At 39.9% G+C, this 14,386-nt stretch overlaps 1 protein-coding gene across 1 annotated transcript in view; it reads right to left on the reverse strand.

Moving 5' to 3' along the window:
* TTN (titin) overlaps window positions 1–14,386 on the reverse strand; it is a 243,157-nt gene that overhangs the window by 14,060 nt on the left and 214,711 nt on the right. The window contains exons 284-306 of the mRNA XM_054830237.1: window positions 14,028–14,324; window positions 13,337–13,924; window positions 12,934–13,236; window positions 12,482–12,778; window positions 11,720–12,007; window positions 11,333–11,632; window positions 10,931–11,233; window positions 10,426–10,731; window positions 8,547–10,313; window positions 8,155–8,451; window positions 7,301–7,588; window positions 6,907–7,206; window positions 4,755–6,821; window positions 4,366–4,668; window positions 3,979–4,284; window positions 3,600–3,890; window positions 3,180–3,479; window positions 2,771–3,076; window positions 2,237–2,542; window positions 1,855–2,136; window positions 977–1,570; window positions 588–875; window positions 175–474 (exon numbers count right to left, since the gene is read on the reverse strand). Coding sequence (XP_054686212.1) covers window positions 175–474; window positions 588–875; window positions 977–1,570; window positions 1,855–2,136; window positions 2,237–2,542; window positions 2,771–3,076; window positions 3,180–3,479; window positions 3,600–3,890; window positions 3,979–4,284; window positions 4,366–4,668; window positions 4,755–6,821; window positions 6,907–7,206; window positions 7,301–7,588; window positions 8,155–8,451; window positions 8,547–10,313; window positions 10,426–10,731; window positions 10,931–11,233; window positions 11,333–11,632; window positions 11,720–12,007; window positions 12,482–12,778; window positions 12,934–13,236; window positions 13,337–13,924; window positions 14,028–14,324 — 10,677 coding nt within the window. The remainder of the gene's footprint in view (window positions 1–174; window positions 475–587; window positions 876–976; window positions 1,571–1,854; window positions 2,137–2,236; window positions 2,543–2,770; window positions 3,077–3,179; window positions 3,480–3,599; window positions 3,891–3,978; window positions 4,285–4,365; window positions 4,669–4,754; window positions 6,822–6,906; window positions 7,207–7,300; window positions 7,589–8,154; window positions 8,452–8,546; window positions 10,314–10,425; window positions 10,732–10,930; window positions 11,234–11,332; window positions 11,633–11,719; window positions 12,008–12,481; window positions 12,779–12,933; window positions 13,237–13,336; window positions 13,925–14,027; window positions 14,325–14,386) is intronic.

A 14,386-nucleotide genomic window follows, 5' to 3' on the forward strand; every position in this document is an offset into this window, starting at 1 on the left:
GATATTTTTCTCCAAAATTATAACAAGACTAATGTGCATCATAATGTACCAATTTATTTGGCGAAAGGAAGTAGTAACATCTAGAAAAATCTTACCTATGTGTGGATATGTAAGCCCATTTAAATAGATATTTTTATTTTTAAAGATAGAGAATAAGCAAAAATTCAGACTTACGGATTCTGCTCTTGCATTCTATAATTTCAGACTGCAGATAAGATCCGATTCCAAAGCGGTTTGTAGCAGCCACACGGAACACGTATTCTGCACCTTCAATAAGTCTAGTGAACTTAAATGTTGTCCTGGTTACTGACTCTGAAACTGGCAGCCATCCAGGGCGGTGAGCATCACGCTGTTCTACCACGTAGCCACTAAGGGTAGCTCCACCATCCAGCTCAGGTGGCTCCCAGGAGATGGTTACATAATTGGAATCAATTTCATCAATTCGGATAGGTCCAACAGGTGGTCCAGGTTTGTCTAGAAAAAAAAAAAAAATGAAAACACACAAAAAATGTGGAGAAAAGGAATTGCTGATGTAACAAAGTTCAGATGCAGAAAGATCATGGACAATTATTTTTATTAATCCTTACCAAGGATTATAACCTTTATTGTATCAGTAACTGTTCCAGTTGTGTTCTTCAGTTCAAGCGTGTACTCTCCAGTGTCATGTATAGTCGTTTCACGCACAGTTAATTTAGCCATTTTGGCAACAGTCTCCATTTTGATGCGTTCTGATTCTTTCAGCTTAGAACCAGCAAAGAACCAAGATGCGGCTGGAGGTGGTCGTCCTTCAATTGGAATAGCTAACTCAATGGGCTTGCCAGCAGGTACATGAATTGTCTTCTGAGGTATTCCAGCCAAGTCAATTGTTGGCAGAACTAAGAAAAGCAAGTTATTGATATTTTAAATATCCATTTTATAAATGTCACATTCATTTGGTGTAAGCTTTACCCTGTTATTTTTAACAGTAGATACCTACCTTTTTGGTCTTGTACTGTCACTGCTGTGACAATCTCTCGTGCTTCTGACACACCCTTCTGATTCTGTGCTCTGACCCTGAACAAGTACTGTTCACCTTCATTGAGAGAGATAATTGTATGCTCATAGACAGTAGGCTTCAGTGTCACTACCTTCAACCATCTTTCTGTTCCAGCTTTGCTGGCCTCAATAACATAGCCAGTCAATCTGCTGCCACCATCATGTGGTGGTTTCTCCCATGCAAGAGTAACAGTTGATTTAGTGGTGTCAATCACTTCAAGTTTTTGTGGTACCATTGGGACATCAGATACTAGTACTGCATCAGATGTTTCACAAGCTTCACCAATACCATAAATATTTTCTGGTAGTACTCTGAAATAATACAAAGCTCCTTCTAGAAGTCCAGTAACTCTATAAAATGTCTTGCTGCATTTGGTAGTGACAGTCTTGTAAGCTCTCATGGAAGCTTCACGTTTCTCAATTATGTAATTGTTGGCTGGGGCTCCACCATCAATGGTTGGAATATCCCAAGTAAGTGTCACAGAATCTTTTGATACTTCCTTAATTCTCACTGCAGCTGGTGGCCCGGGTGTATCTAAAACAAAAACAAAACAATTTTTTTTTCTTTTGGATCCTTTCCTTTTACAGTCAATGACTGCTTCTGCATAAAAAAAACAACACTGGGATTTGATTTATAAACTAGCACAGCTTTAGAAGTTATGTATTTTCCTTTGGATTAGATTGTTTCTCTGACTTCCCCAAAAAAATCTTGTGATATTTAAACTGCAAACTTCCTTTGGAAATGAATAACTTCCTTATTCCTGAGCAACATGCACTATGAGTGATGTAATGCCCATGTACAATTGTAACAGTACTTACCATACACTTTTACAGAAATAGTTGCAGATTTTTTTCCTGATTGATTTTCAGCCTCAATGACGTATTTTCCAGCATCATACCGATTAACTTTATCCACAATAAGCAGAGTGTAGCTGTCTGTAGTATCAATAATAGCTCGACTTACAAGGTCAACACCCTGCTTGCTCCATGTGATTACGGGAGCAGGTCTGCCAGATACAGAGACCATTAGGCGCAGGGAACCACCAGCTCTTACTGTAACTGTCTTCCTCAGATCATCAGCAAGCTCAAGCTCAGGTGTTTCTGATGAAGGGTGTAAGAAACATGGAATTAATTAATCTCTTAGTAGTTCTAAAGGAAAATACAATTATTCCTTAAAATATACATTAACTTTTCAAATTACCTATTCTTTCCACAGGTTCTATTTCTGCTGATGATTCACTAAATTCACTCATACCATTCACATTTGTAGCAGCAACTCTGAATTGGTATTTCTGTGTTGTTTTAAGACCAGTCACGGTGAACTCAGCATTCCTCAGAGTGGCAGTTGTATGTGGTCGATACCACTGTTCAGTACCTTCTTCCTTCATTTCAAGAACATAGCCTAAGATGTCAACACCACCATCATACGTGGGCTTTGACCATGCCAAACTTATGCTGTGCTTGGTAGTATCCACAACTCTTGGAGCTGAAGGTGGTGCAGGAGTATCTTTGAAAAAGAAGAAAATGCATTTCACATTGGTGCACAAAACATTTTACAGTTAAAAACAAGTTCTAAACAGCTAATGCCAGGAAATGCATTTAAAATTAACTATAACTTCTTCTAAGTTTATTCTGATACTAGCAAGTTCCATTACATCTTATGTGGTGTCAACATGGGTTTATGCTCCATTACTGTAAGTAAATATTAAAATATGTTTTAAACGTGGTAACTTACATGATGGTTCTTTACATAACATGTATTGTGAAGCTTCACTAGGCTCACTGTTCCCAGCAGCATTCACTGCAGTGACGCGGAACTGGTACTGGCTGCCTTCCATGAGACCAGTGACCTTCAGTCTGGTGTCATAAACAGTGTAATCTCTGTTCACTCGTGTCCAGCGCAGACTCTTCCTTTCACGTTTGTCCACAAGATAGTCCTTAATCTCACTGCCACCATCTGATTCTGGTTTCGTCCACTGAATAATGATATGTTCCTTGCCAACACTCACTTCCTCAGGAGCACCAGGCTGTGATGGGATAGCTGGGTTTTTAAAAAAAAAAAAAAAAAAATTATTTAACAAATTTTTTATCTATGAGAAATATTCCACAAATTCTAATGCAGAACAGAAGGTAGTAACACTCACTGAAAGCATTCCTGGCAATCACAGGTTCTGTTTCAAGTGGAACACCTGGTCCATATTTGTTGACAGCTTTCACACGGAAGATGTATTCATTATTTTTAATAAGTTTCGTTACCACACATGATAAACTCTGGCATTCAGCCTCAACAATAACCCAGTGAAGTCTGCTGGTTTCACGCCTTTCTACGATATAGTGAGTGATTTGTGCACCTCCATCTTCCTCAGGCATGTTCCATGCCAGAGTACATTTCTCTTCTGTTACTCTGCTAACTGTGATTTTGCCTGCGCATGGACCTGGTGAATCTGGGTGGAGATGAAAATAAGTATTGTTACTGGCAGCTAAAGAAAAGCGTCTTACACTTATTTAAAAGAATGTGGGTTTTTTAGTATACTAAGTATGAATATTAATCATGGGATACATACCAAGCACTTTGACAAGAACAGAAATTTGTTTCATCCCACTGGCATTTTTAACTGTTAGAGTATATTTTCCACTATCGCTTCGGTCACAGAACTTGATAATTGCAATGGCTCGTTTGCTGGTGTATTGCAGTGATATCTTTTCACATAGATCCAATTCCCTGTCACCTTTGGACCAGAAGACTTTTGGTTCTGGTTTCCCACCAATGGCTGCGTCGAGAACAAGATCCGATCCAGCCCTAATGGTCACAACTTCTCCCTGCAGTCTGGCATCGAGTTCAGCCTTTGGTGGTGCTGTCATAAGGAAAAAGAGATTAAAACCAAATACAGTACTAAAAATAGAACATTATTTTTTCAATTGTTCCAAGTGAATATTTCTTACAGTATTCATCTTTGCAAATGACGGCACCAGTCGATTCAGATCCTTTGCTAATCACACCAGCAGCATTCTTTGCTAGTACACGGAATTCGTATGCTTCATCTTCACTAAGAGCTGTCACAGTAAAAAAGTTTTCTGAGACAATGGTATAATTGCATTTCAGCCAGCGTCCATCACCAGATTCGTTATATGGTTTGCGCTCTATAATATATCCAATAATTTTGCTTCCACCATCATAAAGGGGTGCTGACCAGCTCAGTGACACTGTAGATCTGGTGACATCTGTTACTTCTGGTCTTCCTGGTGGATCTGGAGGAATAAAACAGAAAAATGAGAAATGCAATTCTATTTTAGCTTAAATAACAACATGACTGTAAAAGTAATACTTACCAACTGGATTTTGAGCCACTACAGGTCTGGAAGCTTCACTAGCTTTGCTGACACCTGCAGCATTTAGAGCATAGGTTCTGAATTGATATTCTAGGCCTTCCACCAATCCCGTGACTTTGTAGTTGCATTCACAGCATGGCACTTTGTTTTCCTTCACCCAAAGGATGGTGTTGCGCTCCTTCTTTTCAACCCAATATCCAATGACTTTGCTGCCACCATCATGATAGGGTTCCTCCCAGCGAATGGCCATGGCAGTTGCAGACACAGAATAGACTTCTGGCCTTGAAGGTGGGCTTGGTGGGACTAAACAAAAAAAAGATGGGGAGGAAAAATGTTAGTTATTATGAATAGCACAGAGAAGAACAAATTTTGAAAAGTGTTTCACTTACCAAATGGATGCTCAGCAACTACTGGTTTTGATTCAAGGGGTTTGCTGACACCAAATCTGTTTTCTGAGCTTACTCGGAAACTGTACTCCTGGTATTTTGTGAGATGACTGACTTTGATCTGTGTACGTTTCACACTGGAATTTATCAACTGCCATGCTGTTGTGCCAGATTCACGTTTCTCTACAATGTAGTTCGTAATGTCACTGCCACCATCATCTTCAGGTTCTTTCCAGGTCAACACACAGGATTCAGAAGAGATAGATGATATTTCAATTGGGCCAGTGACAGGACCTGGCCTTCCTATGACTACCACTGTGACTGTAAATGTTTTCACACCAGCAGTGTTTTCAAGTGTGAGGTAGTATTTACCAGAGTCACCTCTCATACTGTCCTTTACAGTCAGTGTGGTTCTGTCTTTTGTTGTCTTGATGGTCACTCTCTCAGTTTCCTTCAGCCTCATCTCCTCAAGTTTCCATGTCACTTTTGGAGCTGGGCGCCCACTGATTGGTATATCGATAGTAAAGGTGCTTCCAGCCTTGCATGTTATGAGCTGTCTGCTTATTTCACTGAGATCTGCTGTTGGTTCAATCTGTGGCTCCTTAATAATAACAGAAGAGAAAGCTTCTCTTGGCTCACTGTAGCCAGCATCATTCTTTGCCTTGACCCGGAACTCATATTCAGTGTTCTCCAGAAGGCCTTCAACAGTGAAAGTAAGTTGTTTGGTTTGTCCAGCTTCAATCCAGGAGTCAGATCCTTTTTGTTTCATTTCAAGAAGGTACCCAGTAACACGGCTACCACCATCATGATCAGGTTTAAGCCAAGCTAAAACTACAGAAGACTTGGTTGTATCAACAATATCTAGTCTCTTAGGTGGAGCAGGTTCTTCTGTGGCTACAACTGGTTCTGTTAATTCACAGGGTTCACCTACACCATATTCATTTTCTGCTGACACTCGGTAGTAATACGGCACACCTTCTGCCAGATCAGTGACCTTAAAGATTTGTCGAGTGCATTTTGAACTCACCACTTGCCAGCTACGACGACTTGCTTCCCGTTTTTCCACAACGTAGTGATGGATGCGTGAACCTCCATCCAGAACAGGAGCATCCCACATTAAAGTAATAGATCTTCGAGTCACATCTTTAAATGTAATGGGACCTGGTGGACCAGGTGTGTCCAAAACCTTGACAGTAAATGTAATAGACTTACTGCCACTGTTGTTTTCCACAGTAAAGACATACTTGCCAGCATCATTTCTATTGCATTCCTCCACAGTCAACGTGCTGAATGAATCGGTTGTTTGAATGTCAGCACGCAAGCTAAGATTAGCATCTGCTTTGGACCACACAGCAGTAGGAACAGGTCTTCCAGAGAAGGCAATAAATAAACGAATGCTTGCACCTGCTCTAACAATATGAGTCTGCTTGAAGTTTGCATCGATATCAATTTCAGGTGCAGAAAGCCTGTCCACAGTTTGGACTGAAGCAGGAACTTCACAACTTTCTCCTTTGCCAGCACCATTGACAGCACTAACTCTGAATTTATAGTGTTCTCCTGCCTCCAAATCAACAACGGTATATTTCGTAGCAAGAACAGTCTCTGCATTGACTTTCTGCCATGCTTCAAGATCAGCTTTGCACATCTCAATGATGTACCCAATTATTTCCATGCCTCCATCAAAAACTGGCTTGGTCCACTCTAAGCTTACACTAGTCTTCGATGTATCTGTCACCTTTACAATGTTAGGAGCACTTGGTGGGCTGACTGGTTCTCTACATTTAATCAGCTTTGAAACGTCACTTGGAGGTCCAACTCCTGCAGCATTTTCAGCCATGACATGGAATTCATACTCATTGCCTTCAACAAGGCCAGTTACTCTGTATCTGTTCTCAGTAATAGGTCTCTTACTAGATACTTTAACCCAGCGCATGCTCTTCTTTTCTCTCCTTTCTAGAATATACTCATTTATCTCGCTTCCGCCATCTGATGTTGGTCTTGCCCATGTGAGTGTGATACTGTCTCCTGTTACATTGGTAGGCTCTGGTGTTCCTGGGGCATCAGGGAGAGCTAAAAAAAAAAATTTAAAAAAAGTCATTAGAAAAACAAGATGGTAACTCCACAGTTATTTCTACAGAAAGAGGTGGAAACTTACTGTAAGGTATTTGTGCAGTGACTGGATCAGACTCCAATGGTCTGCCAACTCCAAATTTGTTCACTGCAGAGACACGGAACTGATACTCATTGCCCTTAATCAGTTTAAGTGCCGTGTAGCTGCAAGCTTCACATTTATCTTCAACTAATGCCCAAGCAATCCTGCTGGTTTCACGTTTTTCAATTATGTAGTGGGAAACAGAAGCACAACCATCATTAGTCGGAGGCTCCCACCATAATGTGACTTTTTCTCCAGTAACGTTTGTGAATCGTATTGGTCCACCAACTTTTCCTGGTGCGTCTGCAATTTTAAAGGTTCAGAATTATAATTTGCTGGCACTTAGAATAAAAAAAAATATTTTAAAAGAGCATTTTGAAAGTATTTGGTGCAGTACCTTGTACTCTAAAGGTAATATCTTCTCGTTTAGTCCCTGATGCATTTTTGGCTTCTACTGTGTACACTCCACGATGATCCCGGGTAGCATCTCTAATGAAGATTGTACTATATCCAATAGCTGTAGTTATTTCTATATTCATTATTTTCTCAATCTCCTTACCATCCTTAAACCATGTCACTTTAGGTACTGGACGTCCTTTGATGAGAGCTTTAAGTCTAATACTCTCTCCAGCTTTGACAGTAAGGCCTTCAAAGTGCTCAGGGCCAAATTCAATTGTTGGAGCAACTAAAAAAGGAAAATATAATTCAATTCCCTTGCAGCTAAATATTTTTTCCTGATACTCTTTTTTAATGTACTAATTGTAATAGATTGCTATATATAGAATTCTTTCACTTAGAAAATCGCATTGTCTAAAAAGCAGTTATTATATGAATTATAAACTTATTTTTCCTGTAAGCTTACAGTGCTTCATATTAACAATAGGTGAAAGACACCATTAATATACACTGTTACAGTATGCCAAGCTACCTGAGGCACATTTTAAATTCTAAATTATTCAGTGCATCAAAATATTACAGTTTATGATTTCTTTCCAACTTTGCTGCTGCTGCTTATCCAACAAAAATGTAGATTGCCATGCCTTTCAGCAATTGATTACATATATCTGTCAGATTTGGGTCTTTAATTTAGACCCTCCCACCTTGGAGTACAAACAGAAATGTTCTGAGTTGACTGGAAGGACCTCAGTCACACATTCTTTCCCCCTTGGCCTCCCACTTCCCATCAGTACAGCCAGAAGCTCTAGCTGGCTTCAGTACCCAAACCCAAGCATATTAAGAAATAATTCTTACCATTTTCATCTCTGGTCATGATATAGCCTGAAGACTGTGAAGGCGGGCTGATTGTACCAACAGCGTTTCTTGCAAGCACTCTGAATTCGTATCGGTCACCTGAACTGAGTCCTGTAACTGTATATTGGCATTCACTGACATCAGTAAAGTTACATCTCAGCCAACGGTCTTCACTTCCTTGCCGTTTCTCAATGCTGTAAGCCACAATCTTACTGCCTCCATCACGCAGTGGTGGGGTCCATTTAAGGGTGACTGTTTCCCTGGTGACATCAATGTAATCAGGAGTACCAGGTGGGTCTGAAAGGAAAATAATTAAAATTTATTTTTATTACTGCTCACCATAGTCTACAAGACTAGAATTTTCTTGGATTAGTGACTGATCATTCACTCACCCACTGGAGATACTGCCAAAGTAAATTTGCTCGGCTCGCTAGCTCGGCTTAGACCTGCAGAGTTTTCAGCATATACTTGGAACTGGTAATCCAGGCCCTCAAGCAGTCCAGTAATCCTGTATTCTCTGCTAGATATTAATGCAACATTAACCTTCTGCCACAAAATACTGTTTCTTTCCTTCTTTTCAACGTGGTATCCAATAATCTCTGAACCACCATCATAAACGGGAGCATCCCAGGATATAGTCATTCCATCAGCAGTTATGTTGTATACAACAGGCTTGCCCGGGGCACCTGGTGGTCTAAACTGATGCTTTGCCACAACATCTGCTGAGAGAAGAGGTGGGCTTACTCCGTATCTATTTTCCGCACGAACTCTAAACTGATATTCAGTGTCTTTGACAAGGTTTGGTACTTTGAAAGTTGTTCTTGCAGCACTTGAACACACCAGCTTCCAGTTCATTTGTGAAGTTTCTCTCTTCTCAATACTGTAGCCAGTAATTTCTCCTCCCCCATCATCTTCAGGAGGTTCCCATGACAAAACTACACTATTTGCTTTGATTTCATCTAATCTTAAAGGTCCTTTTGGCTTAGATGGAGGGCCAAGAGTGATCACAGTGATTGTGAATGTTTTTCTGCAGACTACATTATCAAGAATTAAAGTATATTTGCCACCATGCTCCTTTTTCACATTCTTGATGCTTAAGGTTATCTTGTTTTCGGTTTTCTTGAAACGAAGATGTTCAGTTTCTTTAAGAGGGAGGTTGTCCTTGAGCCAGCTCATTGATGGCTTAGGTTTACCTTTATAGGGCAATTCAATGTGCAGGTTATGTCCAATTCTTACAGCAATTTGACCTCCAGGAATATCAGAAAGGTCAGCTTCAGGTGTTATTATGTGTTCTTTCACTGTAATGGGTCCAACAGTAACACCGTCACTCATGCCTTTTTCATTTTTAGCAAAGACTCTGAATTCCATGACAGAAAGCTCTTTAAGTTTTTCAACTTCAAATTCACAGCTCTTGCTTGTGCCTGCATATGTCCATTCTTTTTCTTCCTGCAGTTTCTTTTCAATAACATAGTCTGATATAATGCTACCACCATCATAGTCAGGCTTGCTCCAGTGCAATTTAACAGAAGTCTTTGTAGAATCTTTCATGGCTAGGTCTTTCACAGGTCCAGGTATGTCCGCAGCTTTCACAGGTTCAGATGTCTCGCAAGGTTCACCCAGTCCAATTTCATTTTCAGCAAGAACACGGAAGAAGAATGCAGTCTTCTCTGACAGGTTAGTCAGCTTAAAGGTGGTATGAGAACACTTTGTTGTTACAGTTGACCAGGCCCTCTTTGTAGCATCTCTTTTTTCAACAACATAATTTGTTATTTCAGAACCACCATTAATGAGAGGTGGCTCCCATACCAGTGTAACTGTGCCACGAGAAACATGCTTAAGCTGCAGCTTCTGGCAGGCAGATGGCGTGTCAAGTACCTTTACATTCACAAATGATGATTTTGCTTCCCCAACTCCATTTTCAATTGTCAGAACATATTTTCCTGTATCACTTCGGGTAACTTGAGGAATAGTAAGTAGTGTAGATGATTCTGTGTTCTGGATGATATATCTTTCATCAATCCCAAGATTCTTGTCACCCTTTCTCCATGTGACTGTTGGAGGAGGTCTTCCTTTGAATGGAATCAGTATTTGCACATCTTCACCTGCTTTAGCAACAATAGAGGTCCGGAGAGCAACATCCAGATCAATTTCTGGTGCCACTGTGGAAATAAGTAAAAATCAATAATGCATACTTGGAATGTAAAATAAGAAATGCTTTGGAAAAAAAAAACCAAACACAGAAAAATGATAAATGACTGAAAAGTACAGTACCAAGAATATCTTTAGCTTGAACAGGTTCCGTCATTTCAATAGGCTCTCCTTGTCCAGCAGAATTTATAGCAGACACGCGGAAATAATAATTAACGCTTGGCTGAAGGTGGCAGACAACATACTCAGTTGTTCTCACTTCTCCCTTAGTACTGACTACAGTCCATTCTTGTTCTTCACCTTCCCTTTTCTCCACCACGTAGCTGGTAATTGGACTTCCTCCATCGTAAACAGGTTTAATCCAGCCAAGGGTGACAGATGTCTTGGTTGTATCCACAACCTTCAGCTTTGTTGGTGAGCCTGGCTTATCTGTAAGTGATAGTTTATGGGGGGAAAAAAAAAATCAGAAGCTGTATTTGTCTTACAATTAATTTAATTTAATTTAATTTACAATTAATCATAAATAGGAATAAAATCTGCGCATCTGCCCTCAGTTTCATTGGTGCAATGCCATCCTCATTGTCCATTGATTTCCAATCAATTAGAAATACTGCACATTGTGTCTTACCAACAGGATCTGCAGCTTTGTAGAAGTCAGAAGCTTCGGAGAATGGACCTTGTCCAGCTGCATTGACAGCACAAACTCGGAAATGATATTCGCTGTTTTCAGTCAGACCTGTTACTTTCTGTCTGGTGTCCCGAATGGTTTCTTTAGTAACCTTGAACCAACTCAGACTCTTCTTGTCACGCTTCTCCAGAAAATATCCTGATATTTCACTGCCTCCATCAACAGTGGGCCTGTTCCAGACAACGGTCATAGAATTCTTGGTTATCATTGTGACTTCCGGTACACTAGGTGGTCCAGGTGTAACTGAGTAAAAATAACAGTATATATGTCAGTAGATCAGTACTACTTACAAATAATACATAAGATGATTCAGTTGCATAAGTTATTTTATATGTTTCTTACCAAATGAATTTTTGGCTATAATGGGTTCAGACTCCAGTGAATCACCAACTCCAAACTTGTTCACACCACGGACACGGAACACATATTCATTTCCTTTGATGAGTTTTGTTGTAGTTATGATACACCCCTCCACTTTTTCAGAAATTAAAGACCATACAACCCGACTTGTCTCCCGCTTTTCAACAACGTAGTGTGTTACAGGTGCACCACCATCATCTGCTGGTGGGTCCCATATTATTGTAATCTTTTCAGCAGTGACTGTCTTAAACTGTATAGGTCCACTTGGGGGTCCTGGCTTGTCTGTGGAAGGCAGGAGAAAGATGATGTTAAATATTTATTACTGAACTATTGTTTAATAGTATAATACAGTCATATCTCAAGACATACCAAGTATCTGTACTCTAACGTGGGCTGATGCTGAACCCATGGCATTCTTCAATTTTAATTCATAGGTGCCACTGTTGAGTCGAGTTGCATCCTTGATGAGTATAGAAGCAAATTCTGTTGTGTTTTCAATAGACAGTAGTGCACTGGTTTGTAACTCGTTGCCATTTTTGAACCATTCAATTGTGGGTACAGGCTTGCCTGAGATGCCTAGTTTTAGCTTAACTGAAGTTCCTGCTTTATATTTCACTACTTCTGTATATTCTGGTGGCACATCAATTTCAGGTGCACCTTAAGAAAAAATAAGAGTAAGAAAAAGTTAAAAACATAGTAGTTTTAGACTTGTATTTAATAAAAACAAAAATAAGAGTACCTTATTTATGCTAATAGTTACATGAATTTTATAAACACAGATTAAAGTAAAGCTAACATGTATAAATTAAATCATAAACCTAGAAAAAGTTAGAACTAATTGTACCAAGAAAAGGCAACCACATGTATAAGTATAACCACTTTGACCATGGGGCATGGGCAGACTTCTGTTGTTCAAAGAATAAAGACACCATAAGACTTTAAAAATGTAGCTACAGCCAAAGATGTTCATTACAATCATGCCCAAATAGCTCACAGTCATCCAAGCTTATTGAATCAATCACTGTAAATTAGCCTTCCCTATTTAAAAGACTATGGTTCTACAAAACAGCACTGCCTTTAAGCTTCCTAGTATAACAAAATGGTACCGTTATATCATTGCAAAACACTTACCATATGTATCAACACACGTGATAGGACCCACAACATCTGAGGGATTACTAATGGAACCAACGGCATTCTTAGCAAAGACCCGGAATTCGTATCGGGAATTCTGTGTCAGACCAGATACTGTGAACTGAGTCTCAATAACATTGGTGAAGCTAGCTTTTGTCCATCTGCCATCTGGAAGATCACGTTTTTCTACGATATATCCAGTGATCTTGCTACCACCGTCAAATGCTGGCTTCTGCCATGACAGAGTGATAGCAGTCTTGGAAATATCTGAGACACGAACATTTCTTGGTGGTTCTGCAGTAGGAAACATGAGAGTATTACTAATGAATAACGGCTATTTTGAATATTGGCTTACTGTACAGGACAGAATATCAAAGGGAAAAAACCCCAACAACCCAAACCCCACTACTTAAATGGTTCAGCTTCTTTATTTTCTAGAGAGTACATACCACAAGCATCAATTGCGAGGACTGGATCAGAAGGATGACTTGCTTTTCCAATGCCAGCTGCATTTTCTGCATAAACTCTAAATTCATAGATAAGGCCAGCACTGATGGTGGTGACTTTGAAGTGAGTTGTGCGAATGAGGGTCTTGTTAGCCTTCTGCCATAATATGCTATTCCTGTCTTTCATTTCTAGGTGGTATCCAGTGATTGCGCTGCCACCATTAGTGACTGGTTCATGCCATCCAACAGTAATACTCTCCCGGGTGACATTCGTGACCCATGGTGTGGAAGGAGGGCCAGGGGTAGCTGATGATATCAAAAGAAGTGATTAATTGTTAACAAAATTATATTTTCAACATCAGAGCATTAAAACATTGACCTACAGCGTAAGAAGCGTATTACTCACTGTAAGGAAGCTTGACAACCACACATTGTGAATCTATGTGATCACTGATGCCAAAGCGGTTCTCAGCTTTGATGCGGAATTGGTATTCTTCTCCTGTTGTGAGCTTCATAACTTTGATAACAGTTCTAGCAACAGTTGCAGACACTTCAGACCAAGCAGCGGTACTTGTTTCTCTTTTCAGTACGATATAGTTGGTAACTTGACTTCCACCATCATAAGCTGGTGGCTGCCATCTGAGTGTTACACTCTCTTCAGTGATATCGCTAAGGACAACCGGACCAACAGGAGGACCTGGTCTATCCAGCACAACAATATTAACAAATGATTTTGTGGTGCCACTTGAGTTGGCAGCAGTAATGTCATATCTGCCAGCATCAGCAGCCACACTTTCTTTAAGGTTAATGATGAGACTTTCTGCAGTGGTTTCTGTGTGAAATCTCATCGTAGGTTTCAGTGGAACACCATCTCTAGACAATGTCACCTTTGGCATCGGTTTTCCAGAAACTGGAATTTCAACTTTCAGGTTTGATCCCGCTCGAACATATACAGTGTTATGAGGGAAGCCCTTCATGTCAATCTCGGGAGATTCTGAAAAAGAATACATTTTCAAACCATTAAAAAATGTTCTCTCTTTTTAAATATGAATCCAATTTAATGTGTATCAACTTTTGTCTCATGTCAAGAAGCGTACCTAATTGTTCTTTAACTGTAACAGGGAGTAGTAGTTCCTTAGGATCACTTAAACCAGCTTGGTTTTCTGCAGACACCCTGAAGAAATAGTCAACGTTCTCCTTAAGACCACGGACAACATGATGAGTTGTCTTTACAACTGCACACTTAACCCATTTTTGCTGTCCTTTCTCAAGAGCTTCAATGAGGTAGCTCACAATTCTGCTTCCACCATCATGTTCTGGTTTTAGCCATGAAAGAGAAACACTGTCCTTTGTGACATTTGCTACTCCAAGTTTTTCTGGTGGGCTAGGTTTTTCTGAGGAAAAAAAGTGCAACAGGTTAAGGAATATAGCAAATATTTACCTTTTATCTTAGCAA

This window comes from Grus americana, chromosome 6 (genome assembly GCF_028858705.1).
Source record: "Grus americana isolate bGruAme1 chromosome 6, bGruAme1.mat, whole genome shotgun sequence".
In the NCBI taxonomy this organism is placed as follows: Eukaryota; Metazoa; Chordata; class Aves; order Gruiformes; family Gruidae; genus Grus; species Grus americana.